Source organism: Neomonachus schauinslandi, chromosome 5 (genome assembly GCF_002201575.2).
Source record: "Neomonachus schauinslandi chromosome 5, ASM220157v2, whole genome shotgun sequence".
Lineage (NCBI taxonomy): Eukaryota > Metazoa > Chordata > Mammalia > Carnivora > Phocidae > Neomonachus > Neomonachus schauinslandi.
Genome location: NC_058407.1, coordinates 96,319,290 through 96,335,184, shown reverse-complemented (window position 1 = coordinate 96,335,184; position 15,895 = coordinate 96,319,290). Strand labels below are relative to the sequence as shown.

The following is a 15,895-nucleotide window of genomic DNA, read 5'->3' as shown; positions in this document are numbered from 1 at the left end:
CAAGCATGCTTTCTCTCACAAATAAATAAATAAAATCTTATAAATAAATAAATAAATAAATAAACAAACAACATCCAAATAAACCAAAAAAAAGGCTGGAAAGTGGAGGTAGCTGAATTATAAACAGGACCAAACAGAATAATAAAATGATAGAAGTAAATTCAACCATATTAATACTTATATTAAATGTAAGTAGCCTAAAACACCAATTAAAAGACAGATTATAAAAATGGATTTTAAAAAACACAAAAGATCCACTTATATGCTGCCTTCAAAAAAACCCATTTTAGGGGCTCCTGGGTGGCTCAGTCATTAAGCGTCTGCCTTCGGCTCAGGTCATGATCCTGGGGTCCTAGGATCAAGCCCCGCATCGGGCTCCCTGCTCCGCGGGAAGCCTGCTTCTCCCTCTCCCACTCCCCCTGCTTGTGTTCCCTCTCTCGCTGTGTCTCTCTCTGTTAAAAAACAAAACAAAACAAAACAAAACAAACCCCATTTTAAGTACAAAATAGGTGGATTAAAAGTAAAAGGATGGGAAGACATATACCATGAAAACACTAACCAAAAGAAAGCTGAACTGGCTATAGTAATATCAGGCAAATTAACTTCAGGGCAAAGAAAATTACCAGGGTTAAAGAAGAACAGTATATAATGATTTTTTAAAAAGTTTGTTTTTTCCAAGAAGACATTATTCTAAATGTCTCTGCATCTAACTACAGAGCTTCAAAATACATAAAGCAAAAACTGACAGATAATAAAGGAAAAAAATGGACAGATCCACAATTGTAGTTGAAAATGTCAAAACTCTTCTCCCACTAACCAACAGAACAAGTAAACAAAATTAGCTGATGTATAGAAGTATGTAGAACTGAATGATGTCATCAACCAATAGGATCTAGCTGAAATTTATAGAACACTTCCCCAACACAGCAGAATCACAATTTCTTTTCTTTTTTTTTTTAAGATTTTATTTATTTATTTGAGAGAGAGAGAATGAGAGACAGCATGAGAGGGAGGAGGGTCAGAGGGAGAAGCAGACTCCCTGCCGAGCAGGGAGCCCGATGCGGGACTCGATCCTTGACTCCAGGATCATGACCTGAGCCGAAGGCAGTCGCTTAACCAACTGAGCCACCCAGGCGCCCCACAATTTCTTTTCAAGTACACATGGCACATTTACCAGGATAGACCATGTCCTGAGTCATAAAACAAACCTCAACAAATTTGAAAGGATTGAAGTCATACGAAGTCATACAAAGTATAATGGAATTAAAACTAGAAATCAATAACAGAATGGTAACAGGGAAATCTCCAAACACATGGAAACTAAACAACATACTTCTAAATAACCAAATGATCAAAAAGGAAGTCCCAAGAGAAATTAGACAGTATGGTGAACTTAACAAAAATGAAAATACAGGGGCACCTGGGTGGCTCAGTTGGTTAAGTGTCTGACTTTGGCTCAGGTCATGATCTCAGGGTCCTGGGAACCAGCCCTATGTCAAGCTCTGCACTCACTGGGGAGTCTGCTTGTCCCTCTCCCTCTGCCCCTCCCCTCCACTCTCTGCTCCTCTCTCAAATTAATAAATAAAATCTTTAAAAAAGGGCACCTGGGTGGCTCAGTCGTTAAGTGTCTGCCTTCGGCTCAGGTCATGATCCCAGGGTCCTGGGATCGAGCCCCTCATCAGGCTCCCTGCCCCGCGGGAGGCCTGCTTCTCCCTCTCTCACTCTCTCTGCTTGTGTTCCCTCTCTCACTGTGTCTCTCTCTGTCAAATAAATAAAATCTTTAAAAAAAAAAAAGTCTTTAAAAAAAAAGGAAAAAACAATATGAAAATATGTGGGATGCACCTAAAGCAGTGACTCGAGGAAAAATTATAGCATCAAATGCTTATATTAGGAAAGAAGAAAGGTCTCCAGTCAACAATCTATACTTCTACATGAACAGCCAAAATAAACACAAAGCAAGCAGAAGGAAAACATAATAAGAACAGAAATTAGTGAAATTTAGAGGTGCCTAGCTGGCTCAGTCAGTAGACCATGCAACTCTTGGTCTCGGGGTTGTGAGATTGAGACCCATGTTAGGTGTAGAAATTACTTAAAATAAAAAAATCTTAAGAAAAAAAGAAATTAATGAATTGAAAACAGAAAAATAGAAAAATATTGGGAGCCTGGGTGGCTCAGTTGGTTGGGCGACTGCCTTCGGCTCAGGTCATGATCCTGGAGTCCCTGGATCGAGTCCCGCATCGGGCTCCCTGCTTGGCAGGGAGTCTGCTTCTCCCTCTGACCCTCCCCCCTCTCATGTGCTCTCTCTCATTCTCTCTCTCTTAAATAAATAAATAAAATCTTAAAAAAAAAAAAGAAAAATAGAAAAATATCAATGAAGCCAAAGTTAATTGTTTGAAATGATCGATAAAATTGATAAGCCTCCAGCCATACCGACCAAAAAAATTTTTTTAATTTTTTTTTTTTTTAAGATTTTATTTATTTATTTGAGAGAGAGAGAGTGAGAGACAGAGAGCATGAGAGGGGGGAGGGTCAGAGGGAGAAGCAGACTCCCTACCGAGCAGGGAGCCAGATGCGGGACTCGATCCCGGGACTCCAGGATCATGACCTGAGCCGAAGGCAGTCGCTTAACCAACTGAGCCACCCAGGCGCCCAAAATTTTTTTAATTTAAAAAAGACTGGCTGGCTCAGTTGGTAGAACATCTGACCTTTTTTTTTTTTTTTTTTTAGCATGCAACTCTTGATCTCAGGGTTATAAATTCGAGCCCCACGTTGGGTGTATAGATTACTTAAAAATAAAATCTTTAGGGGCGCCTGGGTGGCTCAGTCCATTGTCTGCCCTCGGCTCAGGTTATGATCCTGGGGTCCCGGGATCAAGCCCCACATCGGGCTTCCTACTTGGGGGGAAGCCTGCTTCTTCCTCTCCCACTCCCCCTGCTTGTATTCCCTCTCTCACTCTGTCTCTCTCTGTCAAATAAATAAAATCTTTAAAAAAAATTAAATTAAAAAAAGAACACAAAATACCAGTATCAGGAATAAAAAGGGGATATCACTACACTCCCCCACAGACATTATAAGGTTAACAAGGAAATACTACAAACAATCCTACACATATAAATTCAACAATTTACATGAAGCGGACCAACTACTTGAAAGCCACAAGCTACCAAAACTCACCCAAGGGGAAAAAAAAAGATGTAAATATCAAATGCACAACTATAAAGCTTTTAGGAGATAACATAGGAGAAAATCTCAGCTATCCAGAGTTAGGCAAAGTGCTCTTAGATATGACACCCAAAATATGATATAAAAGAAAACAGTGGTAAGTTGGACTTCATCTTCATTACAACTTTTGCTTTGAAAAAGATGTCAAAAAAAAAAAGAAAGAAAGAAAAGAAAAAGAAGATGTGAAGAGGAGGAAAAGACAAGCTACAGAACGGGAGAGAATTGTTTGCAAATGCTATTTAACAAAGGACTTCTCATCAGAATATATAAAGAACTCTCAAAACTCAACAGGAAGGAAATAAACAGTCCAATTTTGAAAAATGGCAGGAACTTAAACAGACACTTTATCAAAGAGGCTATGATGATGGCAAATAAGCAATGAGGAGACGCTCAACATCATTAGTCACTAGGGAAATAGAAATTAAAACCATGACAAGATATCTATTAGAATAAATAGAAGAACGCCTATGCACTTAATAGAATGGATCAAATAAAATAACTGACAATACTAACCGCTGGCAAGGATGCAAAGCAACTGGGACTCTCTTACATTGCTGGTGGGAATGCAAAATGGTACAACCACCCTGGAAAAGTTTGGCATTTTCTTATAAAGCTAAATATGCACTTACCATATGACCTAGCAATCCCACTCCATTTTCATTCCTAAAGAAACTAAGACTTGTTCAGACAAAAACATGTGCACAAGCCTTTATAGCAGCTCTGATCATAATTGCCCCCAAACTGGAAACTAGAGTATCCTCAGACAGGTGAATGGATACACAGACTATAAACACACAGAATACTACTCAGCAATAAAAAGGAGGAAACTATTAATACACGCAACAACACGAGTGAATCTCAAAGGTATTATGCTGAGTCAAGGAGCTACTCTCATATATGATTTCATTCTATGACATTCTGGAAACGGCAGAATTATAGCAACAGAGAACAAATCGGTGGTTGTCAAGGTTAGGATTGGAGGAAGGGTGTGACTACAAAGGAGCAAGCAGGAGGGTGTTCAGGGTGATGGAACTGTTTTGATCCTGACTGAGGGGGTGCTTACACAAATCTGCATGCGTTAAAACTCACCAAACTGTGCACACACACACACAAACACACACACACGGAGCAGTTTTACTATCTGCTTAAAAAAATACAAGATTTAAAAAACAGACATACTGGGCTACTGGCATTCATCATTTTAAATATGGTGTTATTACTTGAGTAAATTTTAATATATGTTAAAAGTGTTTACAAATCACCAAGGAACGGTTTGAAAGACCCCCCCGTGGTGAATCATTCTTTATAACACTTTGGTATCATTTGTGTCAATCTGGATTTTGAGTCCTGGCTCTTGCAGCCCTGCTAGGTAGCTAGCTGCGTGGTGTGCAACAAGTCACCTCTGTTTCTTAAGCAGTGACAGGAGCGGGGGTTTGGAGGATCTCTGTAACTGTTGCTAAGGTGCATTGGAATCCTCTTCAACCTCCAGATCCTGCTTTAGTAGGTCTGGGGTGAGAAGGTCATCTGTGAGGTCTCTAACTCTAAATGTGCTATTTATATCCTATACTGGGTTTGCTTAAATTAAGATCTGAATTGGGAATCAGCTTCTGTCCCTCCCTGGCACGTTCCCTGTGCATTGGGAATTCCGCCCACAACACACACAAATCCGGGATACCTTAACTAAATTCACCAGCAGTTTTCTAAGAACCTTTCCATCAAACCATTTCCCACCTCAGTGTGACCTTGACCTTTCCTAAGGTATTTCTGCTCCCCCTTTTAGAGACTCAATGACACCTCTACGACCTCTGCCTTTCCCACGCCCCCTCTCCTATCCTCCAGCCTCATGTGTTCAAATGTCCGAGCCTCAGACCGCTCAGACGCGGGGTTGGCCTCTTGGCTGGAGAACACTGACATCTTGGAGATAATTGTCCAGAACCTGCAAGCTCTCCAGGTGGCAGGTGACAGCAGATGAAGAGGATGGGATGGATGCTGAGGGAAACGGGGGCTGGGGGGGTAAGCACCGTATTCCTTTGCAAAAGATAAGGTCCTCAGGGAAGAAAAGAATCATAAAAGGCAGAGAAAGGGCAAGGAACTCTGAGTACTAACTTAGCTCATCTCATCCCAGGGCTAGTCCAGAGGGGGGGCGGGGAGGGGAAGTACTGAGCCCAGAGGGAGAAGTACTACCTGCTGGTCCTGGTCTCCCTAGAGTTACCATTTAAGGGTGGACATTGAGGATGGGAAGGCTCAGAGCTGTCAGCACTCTCTGCCCACCTTCCATAGCAGCTCTGCCAGCCTTCTGCACCCTGGGCCCCTCGGGTGCACTCCCCTCCAGCCGTGTAAGCTGTGCCCCCCACAGGCTCTCCCCAGGGACGGAGGCTAGTGGGGACGCTGCTTAGGAGAACCAGCTACCCAAGGTCTTCCCTCCCTGTGCCCCCGGTCTCCTCAGTTTTTTTTTTTTTTCTCTTACCTCTTAGCACCTCCTATGCCTAACTGTCCCTATCTTCACCTCCCCATCTTCTAGTGCAGCCTCACCTGGAGCCCATCTCTCCTATCTGAAGACCCCAGTGATGTCTAAGAAGGAGAGAAGTAAAAGCTACTTTTTTCTTTTTCCTATCCCAACTGGAATGGCCTGGAAGAAGGAGTCCTTGGCCCTTTCTGCTCCCTCAGCCCTTGGGACGAGCCATGCCCAGGACTGGGAGCATCAGGGCAGGGCAGGTATGTGGAGTATTTAAGCGGACTTGGAATACGTGGGCTGGGAGACTGAAATACTGTGTTCTTCTTGTGGATCAACTCCTGGTTCTCTGGGTAACCACTTTGTGACTTGGGCATTAGATTGCAGAAGGACAGAGGAAGGGGGCATTGGGTAAAGGGTGTTAGTAGGACCCAAGGCTCTTTGTTAGCCAAAGATGGAAAGCATCCCAAACTGCAAGCAGGGCTGGGTCAGAGTGGCCTCAAACATTTGTTTCTGCTTGTTAGTCTATAAAGCTGAGGCATGAAAAGTGTGAACAGTAATAACTGTAGCTGGGAGAACAGAGGGCTGGAGGCCAGTATGATGATTTCCAAGTTGTGTCCACAAGTATTCTAGGGATCCCGAGGATAGACCCAGGGATGAGGACCACCAGAGAGCACTGAAGGAGCAAGACGGAGACACCTGGGTGGCTCAGTCATTAAGCGTCTTCCTTTGGCTCAGGTCATGATCCCAGGGTCCTGGGATCGAGCCCCGCATCAGACTCCCTGCTCCCTCTGCCTGCCACTCCCCCTGCTAGTGCTCTCTCTCTCTGTGTCAAACAAATAAAATCTTAAAAAAAAAAAAAAGAGCAAGACAGAATAATCAAGGAGAAATCAGTCATTTATATCCCATGTACTGTGTCAAATGCTTTCTCTGTACTAACTCAACAGATTTCTCACCGTTCTGAGGCATGGACCCATGTCCCGACTCTCATCAGTGCCTAGAAAGGCCCATTTTACAAAGTGGGAAACTGATGTTGAGAGATTAAGAATCTTTTTTTTTTTTTTAAGATTTTATTTATTTGATAGAGAGAGACACAGCGAGAGAGGGAACACAAGCAGGTGGAGTGGGAGAGGGAGAAGCAAGCTCCCTGCAGAGCAGGGAGCCTGATGCGGGGCTCGATCCCAGGACCCTGGGATCATGACCTGAGCCGAAGGCAGACGCTTAACCGACTGAGCCACCCAGGCGCCCTGAGAGATTAAGAATCTTTCCCAGTCATAGCTAAGTAGTGGAGCCAGGTCTTGCTCATGCCAGGCTGTATTCACCATTTCATTCCTCTAGATATTCAGTCTCCCACCAAATATCAGCCATGGGGGAAATAATCAGAGTCTTGACCATGTCCCCAGGATGTTGGGCCAAGGGCTGAGGGGATGGCTGTTGTGAATGAGGCCGGGCCCAGGCGGAGAGCTGACCAGAAATGAAATGTCAGCTTTCTTCCTGAGAGTTCCTTTCCTCTCTCTGTCCCCTGGCCCTCACCCCACACTGGTAGACAGCTCTGGAAGTACCAGGGGGCTGGTTCTTGAGCACCTCACTTGGCGGCGGCTACGAACTATTTTCCCACAACATATCCTTACTCACAACTAGTCACAGGCCCTAGGAATGAGTGCTGGGCTGAAGGGTGGTCCTCACCCAAGAGCAGGGGTGAAAATTAGTTCATGTGTCTGAAAGCCAGGCTCTACATGGGAGAGCTTGTGAAACACTAGGTTGACTCACCTAGACAGAGATCAGGGCAACCCTTGCCCTGCTCCGGCCCCCACTCAGAACCATACCCATGAGTGCGGGCCCTGTGACTGCAATCCAGGTTGGCAGGTTGGGCATGAACTATAGCCTAAGGTTTTATAGGTTCCCCTACTGGGAACTTCGTAGCTGATGTCCTGGGAAGTGGATGACCTGCCCAAGACCACTTGGCTAGGTTGGCGGCGGAGCCGAGGACCCAGCCTCTGGGTATCCTTTACAGGGCTGGCGTGCTTTCAACGTGGCCTCCTCAGGAGACTGAGGAGAGCTGCTCCCACTCCCAGAGGAAGTAAATACGTGTCTATTTGGACAGAGCCCAGGTGACCCTTGAAACTGAGGGCTGTGTTCACTTTGAGTCCCATTATCTACAGTCAGCAACCCAGGTGGAGATGAATTCTCTCTACAGGCACCCCCTCCGCCCCCCTGCTTTTCAAAAGTTCACACTACGCCCCTTCACTTTTACAAAAAGACCAACATTAATACCGGTTTTGGCTACCACAAAGAAATATGAAGGGGACTTTTGCTCATACGAGACCGAGTGAAAAACAGCTGTCAGCGTTGGGTTTGCAGCAAGTTAGAGAGATGGCGCGCACCCTGAGCCGGAGAGCGGCCCCACCAAGCTCCTGCCCCTGGAACCATCCTCAGCTCCTCTGCATCCAGCCTAGCTTTGAACTGCCTGTGAGCTTTATTTTGTGCATCCCTTCACAATTTCAGAAGAATCTCAAGATTTCAGAAAGATTCCAGAGGTCGTATTTTGGGTCCGGGAATGCTCAAGTACTTTTCCGTGTGAGTTAATGGTAATCGATTCGCTTTATGCCATTTCAGCTTACAAAAGTTTTTGCAGGAACACTCTGCTTCTGATAGTGGAGGGAAACCTGTAGCTGTTTGACTTCTGAGATTCCTGGATTTTTTCAGCCACCGGGCTGATTCCCTTAACCCTGCTCATGCATCTTCACCAGCCCTATTGAATGAGATTTGGCACCTGCCCTGAAATACAGAGTCAGTGCCCAGTTATTGCACTCAACTTCATCCCTCTGCTCATTCAGCAACTAGACAGATGTCTGGAATCTGTTTGTTCGCAGAGGACATGGGAAAGGTCCTCCCTTCCTTGAGAAGAGCCAAAGCCTTGAGTTGTGTGTGTTTTTTAAGTAAGCTCTAGACCCAACGTGGGGCCTGAACTCACAGCCCCAAGATTAAGAGTCGCATGCTCTACTGAGCCAGCCAGGCACCCCCATTGTTTTGTTTTTTCACTTTGATTTACCACAAACTGAAAAGAACTGAAGATTTTTATAAAGAAGAACCCACCATCAGACCCTTATACGCATCCACCATCATTAAATAAGTTCCCAAGAACAGAGTGACCCATTTGGCCGGGCCAGGTCAAGCAAGAGTGAACATCTTGAGAAATTTGAGCACCTCATGCCCTTCTAGTACCGCTCAGGTTCCAGATTAGCTTTCTTCTCTGGTCTCCTTCCCTGGGCTCAAATTCTCAACAACTGAGGGTGGAAGAACATTACCGACCCCAGAGTGCCTCCCCCTTGAAGGCCTGGGCCTTCCTGCTCGGAACCACAAGCGTTCCCACCCACAGTCCGGGGGACAAACTCTGCCCAAGGGTCAAGGGGCAGCAAACTCCCCAGGCACCTAGGAGATATGCCCTACACTGCCCCCGACGTGTGAAGTGACAGCAAAAGCAAGGGAGACAGCCACAAGGCAGCGGCTAACGTTTTCACCCACCAGCCCTAGTCCAGCTGACTTCTGCTGCTGCTTTCCATCTGCCAGGGCTCTAGTCCCACTGTCATTACCACTGAGGTACTGGGCTTGAACTCAAGTTCAGAAGGCCACATGTGGAGACAGAGGGAAGGTAAGAAGGGGACTGGGAGACAGGAGGGTTGAAATTGAACGGGGACAAGATCAAAAGTAAAGCCAGAATCCTCCTTGGTCTTTTTTTTTCCATTCTCCTTTATTCCATAAACACCTAGTTACAAGTTGCACAAATCAAAAAATAAAGGCAGAGAAAGGTACAGGGAAGAGTTCTGTGATGTGCAGGGGTGGGAAGGGAGGAAAGGTTGGGAGCCAGTCCTCTCCCTCCACAAACAGCCCCGGATGAGGGGTATGGCCCCTGCAGGGGGGGAATCTGAGGAGGAGGTGGGCAAAGATCCAGGGTAGCTGAGGGATGGAGGAAGCCCCTAAACCCAGAGCTCACCCCGAAAGCCCCTTCAATGCATGACAAGGGTAGAATGGGGACGGTGAGGAGGTTCAAAGATGGAGCAGCAAAATGAAAAATCAAGTTAGCAGATACAGGAGAAGTGGAGTCATCATGGTAGGGGCTTAAAGAAGGAAAAAGTAGGTAAAGGGGGCAGTGAAAGGTTCTCCTTGAGACCCCCAGGGAGAGGTGGGGGCCCGCTTGCTTGTTAATTTAATATTAAATTGGGAGTGGGAGTTGGAGAGGAAAAAGTTATTTCAGGGGATGATTTCTCAGCCTCTCAGCCTGTACCTGGAAGGGGAAGAGAGAAGAGCACAAGTCAAAAGAAAGACAAAATATAAAAGCCAGGAGTCGGGTTTAATCCCCTCTTGCAGTGAGAGCACTCTTCTCTTTCTATACCGAAGAAAACTACCACCGAAGGCAGCATTTGCCGCGCACCTGGACTGCTGCTGCCCCGTGGCAGAGGCCTGGCACAGTATGCTCCTCAACCCCCCTCCGTCCTCCACACCTTGCCTGTTCCTCCCCCTCCATACTTACAAGAGAGGCTGAGGGCCTAGGGCCCTCACCAGTCATAGCGGCGGGACTGTCGGGAGGGGGAGTCCTCGGGTCCCTGTATAGCCAGGCGGGGAGGCCCCTCAGCCCTTCGTCCCCCACCCCCTGAAGCCTCATGCCGTCGAAATTCCAGAGGGCGCTGCTGCCGGAATCGGGATGTCTCCCTCCGCCATTCATCATCAAACGCTGCGGCCTCACCTAAGAGCACAGAGACCAGACGTGACAACTGAAATTGACAGGCTGGCTTCTGGAAGCAGATGCAAGAGTGAGCCACAGCCTTCTAAGATGAAGAGACAGGGCAAAGGCTGAAAGTGTTACGTGTGGGGATGTGTTGAGGGAGAGCAGCAATTTCTTTTCTTAGTATTTTGGGGTTCAGTATGGTTCCACTAGCTAATAAGCCAATAGTGATTCCAATATGGAAGCCACCAGCAAGCCTGAGGCATGACTACTGAAGAAAGAAATTAGGAACGGCATACTTATTAAGTTAAGGAGCATCATCCCAGGCACACAGTAAGTATTTAATAAATATCTGTTGACTTGGGGGGAAAAAAAAACAGAGGGAAGAAAAAACTGATCCCGACAGTTGGCCCCTCCTTGGTAAGGACATTGCCAGCACCTGACTTAGCCCCTGAAGCTGACAACAAGGCTCAAGTGAGGTAAGACCAGAGGGCCCACCCCTAACTTTACCAAGAAATATCTACAGAGGTAGGGAGAGAAAGTTTCTATCTCCTAGCTCACAGGAACCGGCCCGGGGGGCGACTGGCCCAGGAGTCAGAAAGGGTGATGGAGTGGGAAGGCAGGCTCACTCTCATCCAGGTTGATATAATCCTGCCGCTCCTCCTGGTCCCCTGTGCGGTGGTTTCGGGAGCGCTGGAGGATATGAGCCCGGTCTCGGATGTGGTGCCCAATGGACATCTGCTCTAGCCCACTGTCTGAGTCCCGTACAGTCCTCCGGGTCTCCCGGATCTGGGATGAGGCAGAACACGGCACACTCAGCCACCCCTTCCAAAGCCCTGGCGACACCAAGCCAGGACAGACAAACCACCCACAACCCAGTCCTGAAAAAGGAAGCCCGGGTTTCTGGGCATGCCATTCCGTTCTGCCTGCTCTGGGAAACGAGAGGCCCTCCAACTCACCCCGCCTGGAGCTGAGCGCATCTCTGATGTCTCCTGGTAGACCTTCGGGGCACCATCTCCCGTGTTGGAGTAGGAGATGACCGTGGAGGATGAAAAGGTCTGGCAATTACCTCCAGCTGTCATGTGTTCCTGAGGAGGGAAAGGTAGGGCAGGACTGAATGGCCCCTCTGGGGGAGGGGTCCCACACATCCGCTGCCTGCTCCTGTCCACAGCTCTCTCCCAAAACGTGGGAACCGAGAAAACATCAGGACTCATCAGTGCCCCCCCCAGTTCCTCGGAGTCCAACAACAAACAGGAGGGACCTGACGACGTGGAGCCTTAATTGCACACTGAAGAAGATCGCTGCCCGTGCTTGCTACCCAGGCACGAGAGCAGGTAAGGGAACCCAGTGGCCTCTGCGTTCCGCGACTTCATCCAGCTTGAGCCCTTCACCAGCACACTCTTCCCTGCCCCAGAGGACTCAGGACTCAGGTGGCTACCAGCCACCACGGAGCACAAGACTGCAAGAGCGTATGGGGCAAGAGCCTCACCATGTTCCCAATCATGTCGTTCATCATCCCAAACATGTCCATGAAGCCACCCGACTGCAGCAAAGAGATGGAAGAGAGAGTCAGGAAAGCACCGTCAGTGCTCAGATGGTCTCCTTTAGGTACCCTCTAGACAGACACATGGCTACACGTTCCCTTCCTCTTCTTCCTCCACACGCAGCAACTGCTCGGTCTCTTCATTAGCATGACCAGAATATGGAATGTTCTCTTTGTGTTTCCCTTCCTGTGTTACTACTGCTGCCTTCCTCCTCAGTCTCTACGGCTGCTCTGATCCAATTTTCTTTATCCCGACTGTCCTGTTTCCTCCTATCTTTAGGAAGCACACCCAAGTAATGGATTCCAACCTATAAAAGGGTTGGCCATAAAACTGTAAAAACAACAGCAAAAAACTTCTAAAAGCCATCTTTGTTGGCCCTTCAACTGCATCTCCATCCTCAGAAAGACAAACTTTGCCACACAATTACATTTTCCTAATAGGTATGGCTCCTAGAATGCAGGAATCAAGAAGTTAGCATCTTTAACCCACAGGACTCCTAGCACACAACAGGCCCAGAGCTTTGTGAGCACTATAAAAAGATTCTAGGGTTACCCATAAGGCTATTCCAGAGAGCCACATTTGGAAATAACATCTAAGGGTATACAGTGTGTTTGAGAATGGAAGGACACAAGGACATTAGGACTCACCATTCCCAGCATCCCAAAGGGGGAGACAGCCCCAGCCTACAGGAAAACATAAAGAACAAATTAGAGACCACGTCCTATCTCACTACAATCGCAAACCGAGCCCATGGCCTCAGCTTTTTTTCCATCCTCCTCTCAAAAGGGGATCACAGAGCCCTTTTGCCAGACCCCTTCCCCCACTCCTAAAAAAGATCACTCCACTTGCTAAGTTGGCTGAAGTGCAAGAAAAATCAAGGACTTTACTAACCACCCTCCAGCATTTCTTTGGGTCTCAGGCATGTCACAGCACCATTACCTGCATCCTACGGCTGGCGGGCCTGGTTCCAGGCATGTTACCATCTGTGATGCTGAGAAAGGGGCTATACCCAAAGCCACCTGACAACATTCGGTTCATATGCTGCCGGTGAATAGCGAAGGGGTCCCTGTGGAGTGAGTATACAGTGTAGACGGCTGAAGGGCCAAGCAGTCAACAACCCCTGCAAACCCCACCCCCCGCCCCCCCACCCCCGCCCCGGCAAAACGGAAAAGTCCTAGGGAAACAGTGGCACAGATGCCTAGTTCCTCTCTAAGTCTGAGCTGGAGCTGAGTATCCAGCTGGTTCCAGCCATGCCAGCAATGGGAACCCAGATGTCTGTCTGAACTACTTAGAGACCTGAAGTGGAGTAGGATGAGCGCTCTAGAACAGGAGGAGGAGGGAATACTCACATCAGGAACATGGGATCCTCGGGCTCCACGTCCCTCATGAAGCGGAACATCCTGATTTTAGCTCCAGGGGGCTCCACACTGTGAAGATGTGGAAGCTCAAATACTCGGAGGTAGCCAGGCTTCTGCACACCCGGCTCAGTGTGGGGTCTCTCAGAACAACTGTCCCTTCCAAATGCTGTAACCGACCCCCGCAAACTCCAGTGAGACCCTTCTCCAGGTGGCGTTCGGCACCACCCTCAAGGGAGAGAAGAGCTCTTCAAACCTCTCAAGGAGGGCCGTGGAAAAATTTTCCAAGCTTCGCAGTTTTCTGCCTCTCCCCACTCACAGCCATCCTCTCCCCAGAGCCCTGGCCAGGAGCATCCCCCCCTCCCCCTGACGCCACTGTTCCGGATGCGAATCCCGAAGGCTGGCCCTCGCTCCAGCAATGACCCCAGCCACCTCGCCCCCTTCTCACCCCCCAGCCGCCTGCCTGGCCTCCCCCGGGCGGGCCTCACTATCCCCACCGCCCCTGCCCGCCGCTCCCCCGGCCCCCGCCTCCCCGCCGGGCGAGCAGGAGCGGCGGGCCTGGCCCTCTCCCCTCCCCGCATCCCAGGCTCCCAGACCCCGCAGCCCCGCGGGCCCGCTCCCGTCCCGGCCCCGGCCGCCCGTTCTGCTCGAGCCTCACCGGTCCCCGACTCGGGCTCAGCGGCCCATCCGGCCGGTCTCGCCTCTCGGTGCGCTGCAGGATCGGGGGTTGCGGCCCGGGACGCGGGATTGGTCCGGGCTGGCTCTCCTCGGCCTCCCGCGCCGCCTCCTCCCACGGCTGCCACCTCCGTAGCCCCCCCCCCCGTCGGCCCACGGAGCCCGAACCACGGCCAGGCCCGGACGGAAGTGACGTCACGATGGGACAGCCCGCCCCGGGGCCGAGCCCGCGGAGCTCCGCCCACTGGCGGGCGAGAGGAGAGGGCTGGGGCCAGCTCCCGGGGCGGTGGAGCGTGGGGCCGCGGGGCCCTCGGGGGACCAGGGGAGGGGAGGCCTCATCGCCAACCTGGATTTGGGCTCTGTGGACAGGAAGAGGCTCCCTGTGAGGGTGCGGGGGAAGAGCAGGGGCGCCCCTTCCTCGGGAGGGACTGGGCGGGGGAGGGCGATGCGGCACGTTCCCTCAGGGGAAGGAGGAGGACGAGGGGCAGATTCCCATGGGGGGGAGGGGCGGGCTCCCTGTGGGCGACGAGGTGGGGCGGATCCTGGGGGGAACATTAAGCAGATTTTCTACCCGAGCGGCGTTCAGCCCGAGAGGGAGGAAGGGCGGCCGTTCTGCGGGGGAGGCGCTAAGGGCCAGTCCCATCGGGAGGAGGCGCGTTCCATGCAGGGGCGGGGTCCTCGGAATGACGTAGAGGGGGAGGTGACAGTTCTGCCCCAGTCTAGCTCTGGCTTCGAGAACTCCGGCGGGGCCGAAGAGATTCCAGGTTGGGAGGGCAGGCCGCCAGGTGGCGCTCTTCGGCCAGGCTGGAACTACAGGTCTTCGGGAACCGGCGTTGGCGAGGTTCCTAGACCCCTCAGTTACCCTGTGTGAAGGGTCGGTCTGGGCAAAAGTTGTCGTTCTGAAATCATTTAGTTTAGTGCCAGTCTCTCCCCTTTGTTTTTTTCTAACTGCTGTGTCCTCAAGAACTCTCAGTCCCACACTGATCTTTCTTGCCTCTAGTCAAGTAGGTAGGTCAAGGGTCTAAAGTCTGGGAGAAGAAAGAGGTGGAGAGCTCCATTAACCAGGATCACCCAGGGGCGGAGCTGAAATCAGACCCAGAAAACCCAACTTCCAAGGCCAAATATTGAAACTTTGACATACTAAATGTCTTGCATAAAATCTGGCCCAACTGGAGAGAAGCGCCCTCCCCCAGGGTGTCAGGGGAATTTGGACCGTCTACGATGGACTTTAAACCAGACTCATCCAAACTCTAGCTCTCCCTGGTTCTTTACTCTGGCTGCTAGCCATATTAGTGCTATGTGGAGCCTGGCAATGCCAAAGACTTGTTCCCAATACTTCCCTAGGGGTGAAGGGGGGGGGTCCCTGGTGACTCAGGAAAAGGTACTGGGGGCAGGGCTTCTCAGGTTTCTTTGGACTTGATCATCATTAAAGAGGGAAAAACAATAGTGGAGACAGAGGGGAACAGATAATTTAGAAGCTGTCATACTGGCAAAACCAAACAAAGATGAAGACAGAATAAAAGAAAATTTGCTTTTCATTGATAATTCTGGGGAACTTAGTTAAATCTTTTCAATTTATTCTCCAGATCCTCTGTGTCTGGACATCCCACCCTGCAACTGCCCCTTTTCCTCTTGCCTCAAAGGCAGTTTGACATGTGATCAGGTATTCTCTCAGTGAGAGTCCTGTGGCCCAGGCTTAAGTAAGTGTGGTCCCTCACCTTCCAGCTTCTCCATAATGTCCAACCTTCACAGAATTGGATAGGAGATACAACTTAGCTTCTGGCCTCCTCCTTTCTCCATTCCTTGGTGCTCTCTACCTACTGCCTTTAGGTGCCTAGGAACCTTTCTCCCCTTCCTTATAAAACATAAATACCAGATATCAGTCATATTTACCTTTGCCTGATTTTAAATCGGTGTATTACCT

General features: G+C 49.4%; 1 protein-coding gene across 2 annotated transcripts; it reads right to left on the bottom strand.

Annotated features, from left to right (window-relative positions):
* Positions 1-9,351: 9,351 nt before the first annotated feature.
* MLF2 (myeloid leukemia factor 2) lies at positions 9,352-14,356 on the bottom strand. Of its 2 annotated transcripts, none has more exons than XM_021690765.2 (9): positions 13,955-14,157; positions 13,291-13,368; positions 12,881-13,007; positions 12,589-12,624; positions 11,887-11,940; positions 11,357-11,485; positions 11,027-11,186; positions 10,206-10,418; positions 9,352-9,959 (listed from the first exon to the last, which is right to left on the bottom strand). In XM_021690765.2, the coding sequence occupies exons 2-8, from the start codon at positions 13,338-13,340 to the stop codon at positions 10,231-10,233; spliced, it is 744 nt and encodes a 247-aa protein (XP_021546440.1). In that variant the 5' UTR covers positions 13,341-13,368; positions 13,955-14,157; the 3' UTR covers positions 9,352-9,959; positions 10,206-10,230. The 2 variants fall into 2 exon arrangements, with proteins under 2 accessions (XP_021546440.1, XP_044770878.1); XM_044914943.1 differs by lacking the exon at positions 13,955-14,157 and adding an exon at positions 14,318-14,356 and having other exon boundaries at positions 9,410-9,959.
* Between the last annotated feature and the right edge of the window lie 1,539 nt (positions 14,357-15,895).

Coding starts and splice junctions, on each gene's coding strand:
- MLF2 (XM_044914943.1), bottom strand. CDS start 13,340: ATGTTCCGCTTCATGAGGGACGTGGAGCCCGAGGATCCCATGTTCCTG. Junction 11,941..12,588: donor CCTTTGGGATGCTGGGAATG/GTGAGTCCTAAT, acceptor TCTTTGCTGCAG/TCGGGTGGCTTCATGGACAT. Junction 11,486..11,886: donor ACGACATGATTGGGAACATG/GTGAGGCTCTTG, acceptor TTCCCTCCTCAG/GAACACATGACAGCTGGAGG.